Genomic DNA, 20668 nt, shown 5'->3' on the forward strand with positions numbered 1-20668 from the left:
CCTTTTGTGTCCTCGGCTTTTGGCCAGTGTCCCACCCACCCTCAGAGGGACACTCTCCCTATACCTATGCAGGGGCGGGGAGAACGTGGACTATGAGCTGGAGTCGTTCCTGTCGGCCCTGGAGCTGGTGAGGCTGGCGGGGACCCTGCGCGAGCATGGCGTGGCCACCCTGGACGCCCTCCTGCGGCTCGACGAGCAGGGCCTCGAGAGGGCAGGCGTCTCCGAGGTGGGCACCCAGCGGCTGCTGGCCGCCGCCATCCGCAGGGCCCACCAGCTGCCCTGGCACCGCAGCAGCGCCGGCGAGCTGCGCCAGGGGCCCGCCATGACGTGAGTGCCTCCTCCTCTTCTCTTGTCACAGGAACAAGACGTGTACCGAGCACAGTTGCTCCAGGGAGGGAACTTTTAAGTGCAGAGCACTTTAGGGGCTCGCCTTGTCGTCGTAGCTCACTCGCTGGACTCAAGTAGAACCACACGGCGTTCCGTCAACACGGCGTAACACAGAGGCTTCGATAGCCAAGCGGATTATGTAGGCATAAGCGTTCCAAATTCGTGAACTGCTGGCACTTGTCATACATCTCCCTGTTGTTTAGCGCAAAGGAAACTGCAGGTACATTGGAGGCAAAATATACGTAATTAACTGGCAGCGCCCGCGTTCATTCAATTGGGAACGCTCGTTAAGTTGGTTTTATGATAGTAAGCGAACAAAAGACAGTGCAATGCGGGCACGTGCGGGAGGAAAAGCAAGCACAAAAAGGACGGAACTCCCGCTGGCGCAGTTTCAGGCAGGGGGGAGGTGAGCACTGCAAAGGCGGGAAATTGAACTGCATAGGGTGATAGCAGCGATCAGATAACGGCGCTGCAGCCCATTATGGCGAATCACTGCTCTGCACTTCCGACGGCTTTCACATTGAGTGGAACGGCTTTAATTTTTTTACCCTTTTAGCCCTGGCGGTGTCAGTTGACGCCACCACATAACAGTTCTGCTGGCGCATAGAAAACAAAACCAAAACTGATAGTTTTCCAGGGAATTGTCCTTCAAGGATGAGTGTTGCGATAGAAAATCGCCATTGCTGCGTTTACCGGAGCTGGATGTTACAAAGAAAAAGCTTGAGTGAATACAAAATCACGACGTTGAGGCAAGAAAAAAAAAACGGAAGTTCTAGTTTTATTCCTCAACTTGTAAATCTATAAATATGTGCACTATGCGGGGTTTTTTTTGAGGGGGGGGGGGGGGTCGGGCAAACTGGTCGAAGGCCTAATTGCCATGGGCAGAAAGGGCGCTGAGCTTGATCACTGCAGAGGATTACACTTGCAATGGGAACCACAGATATGCTGCAATTTGGTTCCTCCCCCTCCCCATTTTTCAAAAAACAAACTAGGTATTCAAACTGGCAATTTAACGTTAAATTTTGTTTTAAAGTGCATAATTCTTTATTTTTGTGCTTTCATAAGTTATTCATTGCTGTCTGGTTTTTTATTGCGATTGTTTCTGCGTCCACGCATCTGCCTCGACCGATTGGCGCTTGTGCGGGCACTCCGGCACAACATAGGTCCGAACTGAAGTACTAAATTTGCAGTCATCGTGTGGCCTGCATCTCATTGTATGTCAAAACTAATCTAGGAGCCGATCAAGCGGCTCTAAATAATCAATTTCAGCTTGCATAAAGCCGTTGAAGTGACTTATTTTTTTGCACCAGAAGACTGAAGAGGACGCGCAGCAGACGACAGTGTGCAAGCAACGGTTGACCCCATGGTCACATTTCTTTTTACTACTTTTGCTTCGTATGTATATAAAACACTTGCATAGTTGAGCACATTGGGATCCTTTGGCATAACAAATTTACGTAAGCACTCGAATACCATTTCTCGCCAAGGTCGTCGAGCGGCGAAGTTTATTTTGTCACCAAAAGATGGCGCCACTGTAAAACAAGATCCAAAGCAGTGGACCAATCGTAGGGCCACTTTTTGATGCGTGGGGCCTATGGGGAGTTTTGCAACTCGTATATCAAGTAACTGCTTTTGACAGCACGCGAGATAAAAAAAGGATATTTAAAACTTGTCCCCTTATGAAGCATAATAAAATGCATTCTTTCCTGTTCTTTGATGCGGTTTTTGAATTATGCATTGGAACTGACAGGGCTGTTCGTATACATACAGTAGTGTCGCATTTGGATGCTACATGGTGGCAGGTTTCATGTTTTAGGGGGTTTAGTGCCAAATTAGAATTATCTCTGCCAGTCGGGTGATCCAGAAATTCCTTCTGGGTCACCTGACTATTTATATAAAATGCTGGCTTTCATACAAGCTAGAGGACACGTACTCCCTGCAACACGGTCGTCTGTCCCTTTAAACCCCACAATCTGAACCCCGTGCAGGTGTGCGGATGCAGTGGCGGTGGTGTCGGTGGTGCGCGAGCACCTGTGCCACCTGGAGGCGTCGGCAGCGCACCTGCGGCAGCACTTGCGGCAGCGGCCGGAGGATTTGAAGCTGGAGCGGGACGTGTGCAGCGTGCGCCACCTGCGGGAAGAACTGAGCGGTGCCGCCAAGGCCCTTCACACACTCGGCACCGCCTTAATCGATCTACACGACATCGTCGCCCGGGTATGACGAGACAAGAGTCTAAGAGCTGCGTTTGTTGTCTTCGTCTCTTGTGTTGTCATATTTTGCGCTGTTCCCTACTTTCGCGAGTGGAGCCTTCAGACCTGGGTTAGATTAATGCGCTGCTCAGGCTTGTGGTGGTACACTGACGGATATGAAGAAACATGCAACGCAAACGTGAGAGCGCGAACTAGCGACTGTTTATCCTTTGGAGAATCTCCTACAGCTGAAAACAAAAGAGAAGAAACAAACACTAAAAAAAGTGGAGAGAGGGAGCAAGGGGGAGGAGGGGGGCCAGTTAAGACAAGAAAAGAAACAGTGAAGCACTGCAATTTCAGCTCTGAACTATTCAAGTAGAATATGCAGCGGCCTAACGTACAGAATCGTCTGCACGCGCATTTACGGGATCCAAGGTGCGTCTTTTAGAAAGGCAATTAGCACGAACCTATGACAAGGATGGCATGCTCACGCATACTCCTAATGCATTTGGTCCCATGCTATAGGACTTCAGAATTTCACTCTTCTGCTGCTTTGGTGATCTGGACAGAGCCTCAGTCTGCTCGGATAAAGCCTTGCATTACACACACTTTGCAGTTTGCGGCCAAGTTTCCAGGTCTGCTGGTCATCTTACAAGCGTAGTGGTGCTCCCTGCGCATGGTGCTTATTAAGCACTTGTCTGTCTGTCTGATCCAGCTTCTTTTGCAGTTCAAGAGGATGCGGTAAACAACGCCAACAGAGCATTCAACAAATTTTATTCTGTGCTTTGTGTCACGCTGATCTTTTCGCGCCATGTTTCCATTCTAATTGATTCTTTTTTATTAAGTTTAATGGGGGCTGAGAAAACGACTCGTTTCTCGCTTCGCTCCTACCTTCTTTATTTTGTGGGAAATTTTGCGCATGTATAAAATCACTGTCAGCTGTTTTTTTTTTTTTTTTTTTTTTTTTTTTTTTTTTTTTTTACGTTGATAAACACCAGGCCCTGGACCCTGGACCCTGTATATGCACGCACAGATGATTCTGTAGATTCTTAGCTGCTCCCCCTCCCCCACCCAATTAGTCTCCCCACTTTTTTGAGTGTTTGTTCTCTTTTGTGTGCAGCCATAGGAGGCACTCCAAAGAACGAACAGTTGCTACAGTTGCTATACTCGGTGACAACTTAAGAACGGCACCGGAAGTTGCCGCTGTGCCTTATCACCGTAGCCGGATGTTTCTCCGCGCGGCGCAAGTAGGGCGTTACTGGGAATATTTTGAACACGGCGTGAGCCGTTCCCGTGATTTTTTGGACTTAATATGCTTATAAACGACTCCAGTGACGACAAACAAACTGCGTGAGACAAGGCAGACGATATCACGCATTCATAGCAAACCCCTTTCAAAACGCACGCGCACTGACGTCACGGGTCCGGCGCTTTAGCGGAGTGATACACTACATGAGGTGGTGCCGTTCTTGAGTTGTAACCGAGTATAGTTTGCGCTTTCTCACTCGTGGTGCGTGTTTCTTCGTCTCCATCTGTGTATCGTAATAAGCCTGAGCAGTGCATTGATCTTACCTAAGTCTGAAATGAACCAACTAGCCCAGTGAAGAGCTTCACTGAGTTGAACCTTCATTTAACAGTCCTTCATGACCCTTCATTTAACCCCATTGAACTAGAAACTTCGTAACACCTAGAAAGCATTAAGCCTATGGGGAACTACGTGGTAGAACCGAATTAATTTGGTCAATTATTCGAAAAATTTGTAAAATCAGGTTTCGTAAAATTGAGATTCAACTGTTTATGCTTTGAAGAGACACTGGGCTTAATTTCCAAACCTCTTACTTCTGGCTACGCTATACATTTAAATTTAAGAGGAAGAGGCGGACTCCAGCTGGGCATGTAATGATGCAAAGAACTGGCAACCGGTGTACCATCAATGGTAGGGAGTGGCAACCGAGACAGTCATGCTCCATTTCTAGTCGAGGGACTTGACTAGAAATAGAGCGACTAGTAACTCAGCGGGGGAATGAAATCGAAAAATTTGAAGGCAAAGAGTAGACTGAGGTGTCTAGACAGCAACGGCTGGAGAAATGTGGCACAGAACTTCGTCGTGCAATGGACATGAATGGGGTGGTGATGATGATGATGATGGTGCATACTTCAACTGGTGTATTTCTTGTTTCATCTCTTATAAGCACTTGCCATGTTGGTGGCTTTCATCCCAACCACTGTAGCTGTTTTTATGATGGGAGTGAAAAACGAAAATGCATGATGTGTCAAGACTTCAACACGTGCTTAAACTCCCCAGGTGGTCGAAATTAATCTGCAGTCCTTCACCAATGCGCACCTTGTAGCCCAGTTTCTGCTTCGTTGCGTAAAGCCCAAACCTGTATTTTATTATTATTGTTTAGTGGAACTTGGAGCATAAGTTAAGTTGTAAAGCTTGAAGGAAAGACACCACGCTTCTCTCTCCACATCGTTTTCAGCGTGGGTTTCTAGGTCTTAAATTTAGGGCAGCGCTTATTTTTTAGTTGACTTTTCTTGCTTCAGGTAGAGGTTAAACATGCTCGTAATTCCATTCAAGTATGTCCTCTGGGCTTACGAGCTTGTGTCACACCCGACATTACCAAATTGGTGACGAGCACGGTGCAAAAAAACATTTTTTAACGACACCATGACGGCAACGTGCAACTTTTTCAATTAAGAGATGGCTGTGGTGAAGTAGCAGCTATGCCAAGTTTAAAGCTAAGTGCAGTGGATTAAGCTACACTACCTGCACACACTACACCACTGGGAATAGCTTGATCGGGGTGAAAAACCTAGAGGCACTTCTTGTAACTAATTTTACAGCTCATTAAACTTTGGTGGCACCAGTGGCAAGGAACCATTTTGAGTGCCTGTTTCAAACACCGAAGTTTAATGAGCTGTAAAATTAGTTCCAAGCGGTTCGTCAAAACCAATTCTCTTATTTCCCTCACCAGGGTTCATAGTATTGGGAAATATAAAGATTACAGTTTTACAGCGAACACTGTTTTGTCTATTGTTCCTCCAAAAATGGCTAATTACCTCTAATTATTTTGGTAACTAATTGACTGACACAAGAAATAATGGCATATTTGAAATCGGTGGAAGTAAAGCAGCGAGTCTGACAAGTTTCACAGAGTTTACTTAAAAATTAAAAGAAATTGTTTTTAGAGCCATGTCTGCCGTTTAAAAAAAACTTGTCTAATGCTTGTTTGCCACTTTGAGTTGGTGATTGAATCACTCCTACTTTACAAGTGGAGACCTGGTTGGACTGCTCTAAAGAGGTGGTGGTTTGAGTCCGAATCAGACCAGGACGGATTTTTCTTAAGGGCGAAATTTCTGAGAAAGGTAGCTGTGTAGCTTTCCTTTGTAGCTGTATGGCCGCATTCTTGGTAAGTGTGTGTGTTTTTTTGTTTTTTTCCCCTACACACTTTAACTATTTTGTGCCAAGTTATTCTTTGAATGAATGATGCCCAGGAAATCAGGACATCTAAACTGTCACGTGAAAACATCCCCTTCGCCATATTGCCTGTCTGCACTTTTTAGTATCCGATACTGGCTACAAAGGCATAGACGAGCACTGTTTACGCACAGACTACAAAATCATGGGTGCTGATTACAGAGAGCACTCACAGTATATGCTAATCCTCTGTCCATCTAAGCAACCATTGCATCTGTAGTGTTGAAATGCATTATTAAGGACGTAAGAAACATTGTGGCCACCTGACATAGTTAAGCCTTTAGATGTAGGGATAAATGGTATGTCATCAATCCCCCCCTTCCCAAAGAAATTTTACAAGCACTATGCAACGGATGTCGAAAAATTGCGTCGCCCAGTACACTGGCCAGATTGCGGCCTAGATCTCAAAGAATTTGTGGTAAGAATTGGTTGGCTTAACTATGCATGACTCAAAAACACCATCACATGCATTTCCAAAGTTTGGAAGCCATTTGGCTGTTACATAGTCTACCTTTCAATGCACACTGCTTTGGGGTCGACAGAACAAACAAGGTGCAACCAAGCAGAATGGAAAAAGAAAAGACTAAAGTTGGTCCAGCAGGTCCTTTATTATATGTGACCACTTGTTCAATTGTTATAACGTGCCTTTTAAAGTGCTGTACATTGGCAAAAAGGCGATGCGTTTGGTACGTCGATTCGCTTGTTGTGAGGGTGTAAAACTATAGAAACAAATTTGGAGTGCTCTAGCTACACGATCAGGTGTTGTGCATAAGCACGAGGCTGTCGAACTGCCCGTAGTACATATTACTATAAGGCCACAAGTGCAGTGCTCTTTCCTTTGCTCATTAGTGTTCCAAGCATTGTGCGAACTGAGTTGAAAGTTTGAGCATCTAAGTAACACACTCGTTTGGTCAGGTGTGCCACCGAGTTTGTCATACTAAAACCATTCATTTATGTTTGCATTGTGGAGGTAGTTGACAGCCTCAGTTGCTTTCAAAGCTCGGAAGAGTAAAACATCAGGCACCTCGGTTTACTGTAAACTCTAGATAACAAAAACTGCCTATAGGCGGCATTAAAATCTTGAAAGCATGGGTTGCACTCTGTAGATGTTCACTCGACAATGTCAGTAGGCCTGCGGTAACTTCAGTGCTCCCTTAAGGCTTAAGCTAAGGTATGTAAAGTATGTGCACTTGAGTATCAAATGACATTGCACAACAGTATAAGGCCTGCAGAATTACTAGCTTCTGTTTTCTCTACCTTTCGATTTATAGATTGGTTTCTCTTAAATTAAAAGCGCAGTATACCTTTACAAAGTTTATAACATGCCAGCCATTTGAGCATCGAGTATATAACATTAACAAAGCTGTACGCGAGTACTTTGTTGTATCACACGCTACTTGTCCAAGCCTGAGGTAGTAGGCAACTTTGTAGCAGTCTTTGACTTCTCGCACTCACAACATTCTTCATCGTTGCTGCAGCTTGGCTGCCAAGGCGTAGAAGGCGTAGTGTTCACATTGTCTCCATCTCCTCCAAACCACAGGTGGAAGACGACCCCGACTACCTCCCCCACTGGCCACCTCCAGAATCTCGGCAGAAACGACGGCGGTGGGCAGTTTGGGTGCCACTGTGTCTTGTGGTGACCTCCCTGTGGTTCTACAAGTCGTCCGGCCGCATTGGGTACTGGGCGCTGTTACCCCGTGGAGGGTCGTTCAGCCGTTAGTTGACCACAGGAGTGCCTCAAGGACTGCCACTCTCCCCCCTGCTTTTCCTTTTCTTTTTTTCACTTTTCACCAGGTTTGGATGACGTCGTTGTCGAAATAAAAACCATCCCATCGTCGTTTGTTCTATTTGCGTGTAGTTTTGTAGGTTGCACTTGGGTTAGACTCCGCTTCTGTGTCATTGTGTTGCAATCGTGAGGGTTGCACGGGTGGTTGGGTGTGGTTCGAGGACTTTCGCTGCGGATCTGTCATGGTGCTGGCATCTTTGGTGGGCGTCTTCTCAGAGTTGTCTTCGGAACGTCCCTGATTTTCCCGTTCTCTCCTCTGTATAGCGGCGATGATCTTGTGGCGCTCTGAGTGGGGAGTCGGTATGGCGTCTGGCACCACATCTGGTTGCTCTCCGTTGCGTTCCCAGGGCATGGTTGGTGCAATGGTGTGCCGCTTTTCTCAGCTGGGCCCGGTCGAGTCAAAACAATGAGAGAACCTGCAGAAAATTAGGAAGCGCATTTTTTTTTTCTTTTAAACTTGTAAACTGCAATATTGAAAAAGAGAAATGTGTTTGAGGAAAGAGTAATTTTATCACAACTGGTGCTCGCGTTAATGTCTTGCTTGTGTGGAAACTTGGGCATTAGATGACTGTAAAGTGCATTATACAATAGTCAATGAGCGATGTTTGCAATAAAAATTGCTGATGACAATTGCACAGTACAGGAATCAAAACTGTGTAACATGACATGTGATTCCATCCTTCTTTTTATTGTTAAATTTGCTACACAACGCAATCTGCCAAATCCTTTTTTTGGGAATATACTTGTATCCTAAAATCAATTTTTATACATTCACTGTGTGTACAGCAGCTTCAGCTAGAAGCGTGGTTTTCGGTTTCTTTGCTGCACATCAAAATACCTAAAAATTACGACAAATACACTTCTGCAAGCTTTACGTACAAAGCTTCACAGCCGATTTCATTTTTCCACAACGGCAAGGTGATTATTTGCACTCCCAAGGATATGCTTACACGTTCAAACACCTACACCGATTTCAGTGCAATTGACTGGGTGCTGGCCCTATTTACCATCACAAAGCTCGTACAACATACCTTGGTTACAATGGGTAAAGGAGATTCCTCAAACAAGAGCAAATGCAGTATTGACAATTTTTTATATGCAAAGAAGCTAGTTCTCTGCAGACAAAACAAATTGTGCGCTGATAAATGCCAAATTAGTCCTGTTTAACCCACATCGCGTTTCTGACAACCCTTAGCTTTCTTGCAGATTCATCTGTTTTGCGAAACTATAGAAGAAAAAGTGTTCGGTCCATTTGAACGTGACTGATCGCTTAATAAACTTTCTTTTTATTATATTTTTTATCTTTTTTTTTTACCTTTAAAGTTGAATTAGGGCCCTCCTGCTCACGCAGCAATGGTAAGAGCTATGACTGGCCGTGGGCAGCTCCAGGTTAATTCGCTCACCGTTTCGGCGACGACGGATTCAGCAACGCAAAGCTAGGTCCGCGCTTCACTCCACCGTAGCTGTAGTACGTCTGAACGACTGCCGGCGCCAGGTAATAGTACAAGCACGCGCCGTGCGTGGGGTTGCTGTTACGCAAGACAGCGCGATGAGTAATGATCGTCGTAAAAATCACGGACGCGGAAGTACACGATAAAAAGTATCGAATCTCACTCACGGCTTATCTGTTGCCCAGGCATCGGTCAGGGCCACGTAATTGCAAAAAATAACCGCGCTCTACGTGCAATCTGCGCTGCCCGATCAAATCACGCGCCTAGATTACACTTCACCGTACCCGGGTGGCTCTTGCACGGTGCTCAGTCATATGATTCAGTTAAGCGCGCTGCACTAAGTTGGTGCCGCGAAAACAAAGTACGAGCGTTGAACGAAGCTTTCACTGTCGCTGCGAAACTAAACCCGCTAGGTTCCCCGGCAGCAGCCTGTTTGAGGATGACCGCACCGTACGGAACACAAGCTCTGTGCTGACTACACACGTACAGGGTGCACCAGTTGTACTACTTTTTCTGATTAGGTACCATAATGGGTACGTACCAGCGAAGCAGCAGATTCCGCCGCCGTGATCACACCATGAGAGGGTTCAAAATCACTGTAGCCGAGTTCAGAACTCGCAGCATGCAGCACATGGCCTTAGCAGGCTTTTCTGTCTTTTTTGTCAGTGGAAGCTCTCTCTCTCTTTCTCTCTCTCCAATGCTCTCTCCCTCAGTGCGAATAAGCATTCTTATTCGCACTCTGAGTGGGCTTTCTTATCCACACTTCGCATAACACCGTGTGCGCTGATGTCAGAGCGCGGGCAATTTGAACGTCGCACCAACAGCTTGGTGTCGGTCACCTTTTTTTCGGTGCTGGTTTAGGACTAATTTCAAGATTTCAGCGCTAAAGCTTCACTTGGATAGGTTAAAGAAAGCGCCCACCCTGCTGGCGTCTGCAAAAAGTGTCCGCAAAGCAGGCAAATCAGTGCGTGCGCTAATGTCCCATTCGCTTCGACACGCTCCGTAGCGGCACTGCATCACAAAATAAACAGATAAAAAAAAACACTCGGCGCGAGTTAAATTTTTTACGTTCCATAGTGGCGTGTGCTTCGGAAAAAATGAAACAAGAAAACGATCGGCGTGTCCTCAATTCCCATAAGCTGCGGCACGTTCCAACTGCGCGTGAATTACGTACCAAAAAAGAGAAATCACAATGCAAAGTTCACGCATAGAAGTCTCGCCCAAAGTCTCGATTGGGCTCAGGCTCACAGTTAGTATGCACAGTGCTTCTGCAACAGGTAGCTGCAGTAGGCTTAGCGTCGAAATCGGCACAAGATTCGTCGACGAACCGATCCAAAAGAAACGCTTTCGGGCTCTCATTTTAGAAGAATATGCTTGTAGGCGATGTCCCGATAAAATTTTACATGCGCACATCACGCCGGATATCCTGTCACCCTCGCAGTGTCTTTGGGACTGCCGCTTTCTGTGGACATTCAACTTAAGGACGTCTTGGGTCCATGCAATGGCATCCCAGGCAGCACAGAATGTCTAGAAAACGTCGTATTCATGGATTAAACGTCAGAAAGGGATTTTAGACAGGAGAAGACGGCTTCTAGAAGTCAATACTTGCGAGGATAAGATCCTTCCGAAAACTGCGTCTTTAAAACGTATTTTTACAACTGCTTTTAAGCAGTTGTTCCTCTGGCTTTCTTGTAGCCGTCCGTAAAATCCCATGCCAATACTTTTGTCGAGGGTATAGTGCCTTAACGCGCCATTTTTCGTAGCCTCGTGTGACTCAGGAAAGTGAAACTGTCATTTTTTGCAGAACCGGTTGTCCTTGCATTTTATTGTTTAAGCGTGAAAAGCAAATGTATAAAGTTGTGAACTTGATGGTAAAATTTTCTGGGATTGACCGTTTTTTGTCAGTGCTTTATTTGTGTGGCATTCTTGCTTTCAAATAACCGTGCAAAGTTGTGGACGTGATAGTGCAAGTTTCTTGCATGTACCTTTTTTTGTACATTGTTTTATTTGTGCTGCATTCTTGCCTCCAAATATTCATAAGAAAATGCGCAGAGTTGTGGACCTGATTGTACAAGTTTCTTGCATTGATTCTTTTCGTCTTGTTTTCAATGTTTTGTGTGCGCTCCATTCTTGCTTTAAAAATAAGAAAGTATGGAAATTCGTGGACATGCTGGTACAAGTTTCTTGAATTGATCTTTTTTGTTCAATGTTTTGTTTGCTCTGGATTCTCCCGTTAAAATAACCAATGTAGTGTTTTTGTATAATGATGCTTCTGGCACGTGCAAGATTTTTCCACTGAATTGTGTGTTTTGAATGGTAATGGTATTTTTGTGCTCAGTACTTTCCCCCGTTGCTAAGTCTCAAATAAAAAGTTTTCTAAAACCAAAGGCCTTTTCATTGCGAATGCGTGCAGCAAAATGGCCGCATTCACGCCTAGCATCACCTCCGGGGGAGGGGGGGGGGGGGTAGTAGGGGAGCGGGTTTATGCAGCCGTATAATAAAATGCGGCTCTAAACATCCCAAGAAACGGATTCTTACCGTCTTTCCAAAGCCCTTTTCTAGACCGTAATTTTTGAGACGTCTTTAAACCATCTAAAATTCCGATTGAAAAGCCACATTCACGGACTTGTACAGCTCTTGCAAAATCCCACTTTTAACCGATTTCCAAAGACGTTTTAAAGCGGGTAAATAAGTTGTCTAGAAATAGTAATACCCGCTGGACATTAGACGTGATTTAAGACCTCTCTAAAACGCCGCGAAAGCGTTATCGGATTGTCTGGGATGTTTATAAGCCGTTTCTTTCGTCCTGAAAAACCCTGATAGTAGACGTCCTTAAGCTCTTTTGTGCTACCTGGGATGTTCCCAAACGTGCTTCACGGGTCACAAAAGCTGTGATCGCGTGCCAACACACAGGCCTAAACCAGTCTCTGTAAATAACTGAACGCACTCGTGCGCATCAACTTTTTCAATACCAGCCCCATCGTCTCTTGGCACCACATTCGTCTGGCTTAGCAAGCTAGGCATATTAGCCCGGCTAAAATGCCTAGCTTGCTAAGCCATGCTTCATTAATGATCGTTATCTCTCCTGTAAATAACTGAACGCACTCGTGCCCATCAACTTTTTCAATACCAGCCCCATCGTCTCTTGGCACCACATTCGTCTGGCTTAGCAAGCTAGGCATATTAGCCCGGCTAAAAAGCTTGCTAAGCCAGGCTTCATTAAAGATCGTTCTCTCTCTCTCTCTCTCTCTCTCTCTCTCTCTCTCTCTCTCTCTCTCTCTCTCTCTCTCTCTCTCTCTCTCTCTCTCTCTCTCTCTCTCTCTCTCTCTAACCTGTCACAAGAATGTGAGGGCGGGGAATACAGTAATTGGTAGACAACGGCACGAACGGAAGCTACAATATTTCTCATTTTTGCTTTTGGAAAACGTATTCTTGCTTTTTGGTGTAAGGACGAACCACCCCACTCCTGCGATTTTAGTCCGGGAATTCACACGCATCATGTGCCCGTCCTACGCATGGCTTCTGAGAAAATTCAGTGTTTTGCTTTTGCGGTGACAGAATTTAGAAGAGAGAGAGAGAATAAAAATGTTATTGCGAAAAGCTATGGGGAGGAGTCCTCAGTCCAAGACCTCTTGAGCTTTCCCTTACTCAAGAGCCCTCAACACCAGCAGGAACTGGTCACTGAGGTGGGAGCTGGTCAGAGCTCTCTCCCAAAGCTCGTAAGAAGAAATGGAGGGATTTCGCGAATGTAGTGGGGCGTGCGCGCAGCCCCATATACCATATGAAAAAGTGTCCCGGGGGCTTCAAGAAGCGGCATAGCGGGGAATATACGGTGGGGTGCGATATATGGCATTTAGTGGGATGGGGGAGAGTATTCGTCTGGAGTGCACGGAGCTGCCGTTCCTCCTCTTTCGTTAGGTGTTTATGCGGTACTGGGTAGGTGATACGGTGATACGTCCCAACTTGTAGTGCTGTGTTATCTCGTGATACGTGATCAGCGGGGCTGCCCTCTAGCTCCTGCTCGTTTCTCGGGGCCCGGCGGGATAACTCTCGGGCCAACAGGCGGGCGGTTTCGTTGCCCGGGACGGCAGAGTGGGCGGGTGCCCATATGATCATGATGGATCTGTCTAGTGGACGCTGGCAGACGATTTGGTGAATTTTCCGGTGAATTCGCCCGCACGAGAAGTTACGGCACGCTTGCTGCGAATCTGTGATGATTACTCTGGCTTCAGTTTGCGTTATGGCGAGAGCGATAGCCTCTTCTTCCGCTTGTAAGGGGTCGTATCCGGGTAGGGTTAGGCTGCTGACGTGCTTATTGTGCTGGACAACCACGGATGTCATTTCTAGGAAGACGCGTCCGTGTATGCTGTGGTTGGTTCCCTCCCGTAGTATGTGTGGATGACCTTGGCTCTTGCTTCCCTGCGCCCAGTGTGATGCACCGGGTGCATGTTTCCAGGGGGCGGTGAAACGTACAGCTGTTTCCTGATATTGTGGTCGAGATTTCTCATTTGATATGTCTGACGCTGCAGAGGGGATGTGAGCCCTAGACGAGATAGAAGCGTCCCTGTGCTTGTGACTCCCACCCTCAATATTTGGCTCGAAAGATGGGTTTCTATGAGCTCGTCGGCCGTATTGTGCAGGCAGAGCTTCAATGGCTTGTCGGTGGCCGTTATGACGGGAAGTCCGAGGGCCTGTTTGTAGGCCTTCCGAATGATGACATCCAGCCGTTCTATTTCTGACTTGGAGAGAAGAGCATATGGTATGGCGTATGTAATTCTTGAGATTATGAATGCTTGGACGAGGTGGAGGGTGTCAGCCTCTCGCATTCCCCGCGTTTTGGTGGTTACACGCTTGATCATATATGTGTGACTTGGTCCGAGGTACGTTTCAGCCTACTTATTATTATGGAGTTTGTTCGATCGGCTTGAAAGGTCATACCAAGGATCTTGATATGCGAGGAGGGAACGGTGGTGTGGCCCTCCATTTGGATGGTGGCAGTGGGTGGCCTCTGGAGGTATTTCTTTCTTGTACAAACGAGGAGGAGCACCGATTGTTGTGGGGCATTGGCTGCCGCATCACCGCCCGTAAATCTCCTATTATGCTTGGGCATATGCAGTCGATCCTTGTGATGTCATTGGAGGCCGCAAGACTTGGCGTAATGACTTACTGTGTTGGCTGCAGTTTGTAGGCGCTCCCCTATCTCGCCTAGAGATCCTGTCTTCGAACAGATGGTAATGTCATCTGCATACAAGCCGTGATGTATGACCGGAATTGAATCCAATAAGGGAGGGGGACCAATGAGCGCAATGTTGAACAACAAAGGGGAGAGCACTGCCCCTTGGTGTGTGCCGCGACTGCCCAGCAGGATCGGATCTGTGGCTATAGGTTGGAAATAGAACTTTATAGGACTTCCTCCGGGAAACGGGTGCAAACCTGTACCTGTAGGACCTTATGCCAAATGGCATACTGTCGCAATTAAAAAAAAATAGAACTTTATAGGTACCGCAGGTGCTCGGCTGCCACGTCACTGCCTTCGTGACTGGCGGGTGGAAGAAACGCACGGAAATACCAGCCACTAGTACCCAGGCACGGAGGCATAACCAATATTTTATATTTCGAGGGAAAAAAATGAGGGTTGGGGGAACGGGCACTTTTTCCGGCGCCAAAATTAATACGCGTCCGCGCAACGTCCGCTGCATTCGCAATTTCAAAATCGCCTCTGCTAGAGGAAGATCAAACGTTCCCCGCACCTGCGTCGGGGAAATTGTCACTTGGGGACGTTGTATGGATTCCGCAACGCTCCTCACTAACGGGCAATATAGCTTTGGCCAAGCCTAGCTGCCCATTTTTCTTCCAAGCCTTAGAGGAAACGCCGAGTCTCGTTTACCTGATCACATTTGCCCAACGGCACCGCTGCTCCAGACAATTCAGTTCCCACCTCATCGCGAAGCTTACCAAATACGAAGTCGTACTACGGAAACTCCAGCAAACACATTACCACAAACATTATTACCATGTCACTACCAGCGAACGCCATTCGTTACCAAACATTAGTTAAAATAACTTGAAGCTCATTTGTGATTGCAGCACGTGGTTTTGTGCGTGCTGCGTGGTTGCAGCGTCCCCGTGGTTCAGAGTGGTTTTATGCTGGGTACTGCATAAAACCACTCTGCATGCCAGTACCACCGAACTCCCCTTTGCTGTAATTTGCGTCAAAGCATGCGTGCACGGATGCTTGTCCCATCCCAGCATCCTGGGATGGAACAGGATGCTTTATCCCAGGAATTTATCCTAGGTCTGAACAGAACATTGGATGCCTATACCCACGCTGAGGGGAATTATTGGCCACGTGAAGGCATGGTTGTGAGGGTTTCCTGTGGGAATTACTTGTTCTCAACAAATTTCTGGGAGAAAGCTGAACTGGCTCATTTTTTGTTTGTTAGTTTGAAAACGCAACCGATAGGTTCTGAGCATCGATCGGTCGTTTTTCGCTCAATTTAATACAGTCGAACACGGATATATCGAACACGGATATATCGAATTTTCGGCTATATCGAACTCGTAAATTATCCCCTTGAAAATCCTTTGTAAAAGTATAGACATTCGCACGTTTATATCGAACGGTATTTTTACCCGCCATCGGATATATCGAACGCCGCGCGAGCTGGAAGGTGCGCTTCGGCACTCGCTGCGCCCCGCGACCTTCGCCACCTACGCGGCACAGCGTCTCCGCCGACACCCGAAACGCTTGAAAAACGTGAGGGCTCGGGGGCTCGGACTGCGCTGTTGGGTGCCGGCGGCCTCCTTTCGCCTTTTCTTTCTTTTTTGTTGTTGATGTTTTGTGAGTTTTGATCAGCGTGGGACGTCGAGCTGGGCAAGTCGGGGTGTTGCGCTTGCCTTCTTGTGGACAACTGCTCGGCCCACCACACCACTTGCGAGCTCAAAAACATCGGGCTGAAGTTTCTGCCGGCCAACACGGCAGCGAAGCTGCAACCGCTCGACCAGGACATCAAGTCTTTCAAGGTGAGCTACAGGAGGCGACTCCTTGATAGGCTGCTGGTCAACCTCCGCATGGGCACCGAGCTGAAGGTTGACCTGCTTGGTGCCATTCAAATGCTGACGGGCGCCTGGCGAGACGTGAAGACGGACACAGTGGCCAACTGCTTCCGGAAGGCAGGCTTTGGGACGGCGGAACTTGCGGAAACCTGTGAAGACGGCGACGAAGAGCGCATAGACGACGCGTTTCGCGAGTTGTCGACATTCTTCCCGCCTGCCGTTCCACCCGAAGTGTCTGCGGACGATTTCGTGGAAGTGGACTGCAATGTTCAGGCTGTTGCGAGCCTCGCTGACGAGGACATTGTAGCTGCGGTCGCAGGGACCCAGGATGCCCAGGCCGACAGCTCAAGTGGCGACGAAGATCGTCCGAACGAGGCGGCGGCTTCGGTACTCCGCCGCCGAAGTGGCGGCAGCGTTCGGCTTGATTCGCCGTTATTGTGGCGACATGGAGGGAGCCGGGCTGTCGCACCTGGACAGCCTCGATAAGATCGAGGCCAGCGTCTTCAACTTCATTTCGAAGACGAAGAAGCAGACCAAGATAAGCGATTTTTTTCACGGAAATAAAACATTCCGTTGCATCGTGTGTGCGGAATTAGTTGTCATTCTTGAATGCGCCGATTGTAGGTGATCGTCCGCCACAGGTAAGGTCTCGAGGCCTTTATTTTTTTATATCGAATTTTTCATATATCGAACCAATTCGCGATCCCCATCGAGTTCGATATATCCGTGTTCGACTGTACTTTCAAATAATCAAATATGATCGACATAAACATTATAAAACACATTCAACAACATTGCCTTTTGTACAATAGGTGCAAGCACCCTTTGATTAATTTGGCAGAGAACGCAGTTCAGAATTTTATCAGTCAACGACATCAGATAATCACCCGGGCTTATCGACTTGCCGCCGGAGCCCCAACGTAGCTCAGCTGGGAGGGCATGGTGGGTGCGGGTTTTTACGAAGCTTGATTGAAGAGGACGTGCTGGGTCGTGCACTTCAATGATATATATATATATATATATATATATATATATATATATATATATATATATATATATATATATATATATATATATATATATATATATATATATATATATATATATATATATATATATATATATATATATATATATATATCAGGGTGTCGAACCGAAAAAAATACCGGTTCGGTTACGGTTCGGGTTCGGGTGAAATAATTTCGTTCCGGTTCAGTTCCGGTTCGACAAAATCACGTGCCGAACCGGTTCGCGAACCGGTTCGGGAGCTTGAACCGGTTCGCGAACCGGTTCGATGATTTGAATTGTCACTGAAATTAGAAAAAAAAACATTTAGTAGTTTAAAGCGACAGTAAAGTCAAAACACAAACAAAAATTCAAAATGCTGCTGTTCCCCAAGGGCAGTGGCGCAATTGCAAAGCAAACTTTAAAAAATCACGAGATATTAGAAAAACAGATGGAGTGGTGACGATTTACTACCTACTTTCTCGTCCAGACTTTATGTTGTCCTAGCGACTATTCATAAAGCCACCGCCAAGAGATATGACGGTGGGATATATATTCTGCCCTTTCATTTTTTGGTGAAATCGCAATCGTCGCTATGGAATCGCCTATAACGCTTACCTTGAAGCCTTAAATTTAGGTCTGCGTACTGGCGTGTTGAAATATCAGCGCTTAATACCAATGGCGCACATTTTTTTTATATTTGTAACAAAACAGAAAAACCCTACTACAGGCACATAAATACTACCAATGAATTACATCATTTGGTCACCCTGAATAATTTCTTAGCTGTCACCCTATCGAATGTGTTAGCCACACTTTTGTTAAAAGTAAGCTTTAGTTAACGCTCAGTCACTGCATTATTGCTCTGACCACTGCAATTCCTTTTGCGAAAGCTATACTGGATGTGTGCATTACAATCAGTATGTCATCGTACCGCCTGACCCCCGGCCATCATTCCGTGTGCTACATTGCGTAATCTTATAACAGATTATGCTGTTACAAAATGAAAGGGAAATTTTACGCGCGGAGCATGGGAAGAACTTTTTTGGGTAGGCGCTCTTTAATTCGTCCACAGCAGTACTCCCCTCTGACCTGCCTCGGTGGCTCAGTGGCTAAGGCACTGCTGAGCGCGAGGTCGCGGGTTCGATTCCCGGCCGAAGCGGCCGCTTTTCTGATGGAGGCGAAAAGCAAAAACGCCCGTGTGTACAAAATTTCGGCGCATGTTAAAGATCCCCAGGTGGTCAAAATTAATTCGAAGCCCTCCACTACGGCGCGCCTCATCGCCTGTGCTGGGTCGGCGCGTTAAACCCCACAATCAAATCAAATCCGTACTCCCCTCCGGATCGAGTAGCAGTAGAAGTAATGTAGCGAGTTGGGCAGTCAGTACAAGTGCACCTTCGAAAAAAACCAGATCTGAAAGAGAAAAAACTGCAGAACAAGCAGAAAAGATGATCGCTCGGCGAATGGGACAGTGTGAGGTACCGGCCGTCCTTTCTGCACGTGTCATCTGCTTTATTACTGTTGCTGCTTCCAAGACAAGGTCGAGGACTGCAGTTTCTTGCCAAGAGATTAAGTGCGCACCTTAACAGTTTTCCCTGACATATCTGTTGTTATTAGTACTTGTAAAAAACGGAGCTTGTCCACGGTACTGTCCTCAAAAATGGTCGTGGGTAAGGGACATCGAAGCCACTTTGGTCAGCATCAAGCGGTTTAGCCACTGAGCAGCTCCTGCGGTCAAATTTGTCAAATATTACAATTTGCAGGTGTCGGACCTTTTAAAGAAATTATGAAATGGAAAAGGTTTGCACACATCGGGCTTTCGCTGCTGCACACTGGAGCACTCCTGCAGCCTGATTTCTCCACTAAAGTTGCAGCTAGGGAAGGGCAAAATCGTTTTATATCCCCTGCAAGCTGCGGAGAATGACATTTCCTTTGGTCAGCTTCCACTACGCTCGCACTTCCAGCAGCAACAGACCATTGCTACATTGGTGCTCATTCATTTCCCTTGTTGTTACATAGAGTGTGATAGTGTTCAATTGTCTGGAGGGGGAAGTGAGCGAGCAGGTACGAAGTTGATGGTACGTGAAAGAAAAAAAAGCCTGAATTGCATTGACTGTGCAATGTCAACAACAGAGGGTCGAACCGTTTCGGCATGAACCGGTAACCGTTATTTCTTTTTTCGGTTCAGTTCCGGTTCGGGTTCGGGTTCAGTTCCGGCAAAAATACCGGTTCAGTTCCGGTTTTCGGTTCGGTTCGGTTCGACACCCTGATATATATATATATATATATATATATATATATATATATATATATATATATATATATATATATATATATATATATATATATATATATATATATATATATATATATATATATATATATATATATATATATATATATATATAGAGAGAGAGAGAGAGAGAGAGAGAGAGAGAGACGGTATTCCGATTTGGAAGGTACAAAGGGGGCTCGCTATGAGTCGCGTCGTTCCAGTCAGCTCCTGGTGGCCTTCATGGTGAAGCCCGCCGCACTCCTTTGCTCCCCCCACTTGGTATAGGTAGTCAGCCACTCTCTAGTGTGGTGTGCGCTAACTGTACTAACTTTATGGGTGTTTTCGCAGACCCGCAGGATGTCATTGGCGGACCCAGAGGGCCGCTCTGGATGCCCTACCCACAGAGTTTCTCACTAATATTGAGAAACTCTATGGCCCTACCTACCTCCCTCCATAACTTTGGAATTGATACTCCCAATAAGATGACCCCTTAGGTTGTAGAAAAAGTCGTTGATGATTTTTTTTTCTATTTCTTGTATTTTTGGTTATCAAAAATTTCGGCGAATAAAAAAGGCTATCCTCCTCGTCCTCATCATCATCATAATCACTGAGAGAAGCTGACCCCCCCCCCTAAAAAAAAAAGCCTGGATCCGCCTCTCGATGTGGGTTTGTACAGTGTGCAGCACTGTACAGTGCGCATACTTTGGGAGGGGAGTGGGGGGGGTAATGTAGTGTAGAGGTGAGGTCCAACTGTCGTGCACTGTGTTTGTCGTCCGCTATCTGCGTATCATGAACTGACTACTCTCGATGAATATCTTTATGTCAAAAGCTATGCACCAAGCTTGCTATAGACTTCCATAACTGCTTTCAACACATGACAACCAGCCGTTTTGTTGTGCAGTGAAACAAAGAAAAAGAAAATACGCAAAAAAATAGAATCGCGAGAAGATACATAGCGAACGACCACGCCATTGTGAGGTATTATATATTGATTTCTATAGTTTAGGATTTTCGTTTTTTTTTACTTGTTCCCCTCCT

General features: G+C 46.3%; 1 protein-coding gene and 1 long non-coding RNA gene across 2 annotated transcripts in view; one reads left to right on the plus strand and one right to left on the minus strand.

Moving 5' to 3' along the window:
• LOC144153035 (ankyrin repeat, SAM and basic leucine zipper domain-containing protein 1-like) overlaps window positions 1-7904 on the plus strand; it is a 29850-nt gene extending 21946 nt beyond the window's left edge. Inside the window, exons 10-12 of the mRNA XM_077684667.1 lie at window positions 73-327; window positions 2376-2601; window positions 7598-7904. Of these exons, the coding sequence (XP_077540793.1) occupies window positions 73-327; window positions 2376-2601; window positions 7598-7777 (661 nt within the window). The 3' untranslated portion in view covers window positions 7778-7904. The remainder of the gene's footprint in view (window positions 1-72; window positions 328-2375; window positions 2602-7597) is intronic.
• On the minus strand, window positions 6647-10206 carry LOC144153036 (uncharacterized). Its single transcript, XR_013319275.1, has 2 exons — window positions 9836-10206; window positions 6647-8259 (listed from the first exon to the last, which is right to left on the minus strand). It is a non-coding gene; the product is annotated as an uncharacterized LOC144153036 (long non-coding RNA).
• Window positions 10207-20668: the final 10462 nt, after the last annotated feature.

The sequence above is a fragment of the Haemaphysalis longicornis genome, unplaced genomic scaffold, assembly GCF_048455015.1.
Source record: "Haemaphysalis longicornis isolate Haplotype H1 unplaced genomic scaffold, Haemaphysalis longicornis Haplotype H1 scaffold_9, whole genome shotgun sequence".
NCBI classification, from domain to species: domain Eukaryota; kingdom Metazoa; phylum Arthropoda; class Arachnida; order Ixodida; family Ixodidae; genus Haemaphysalis; species Haemaphysalis longicornis.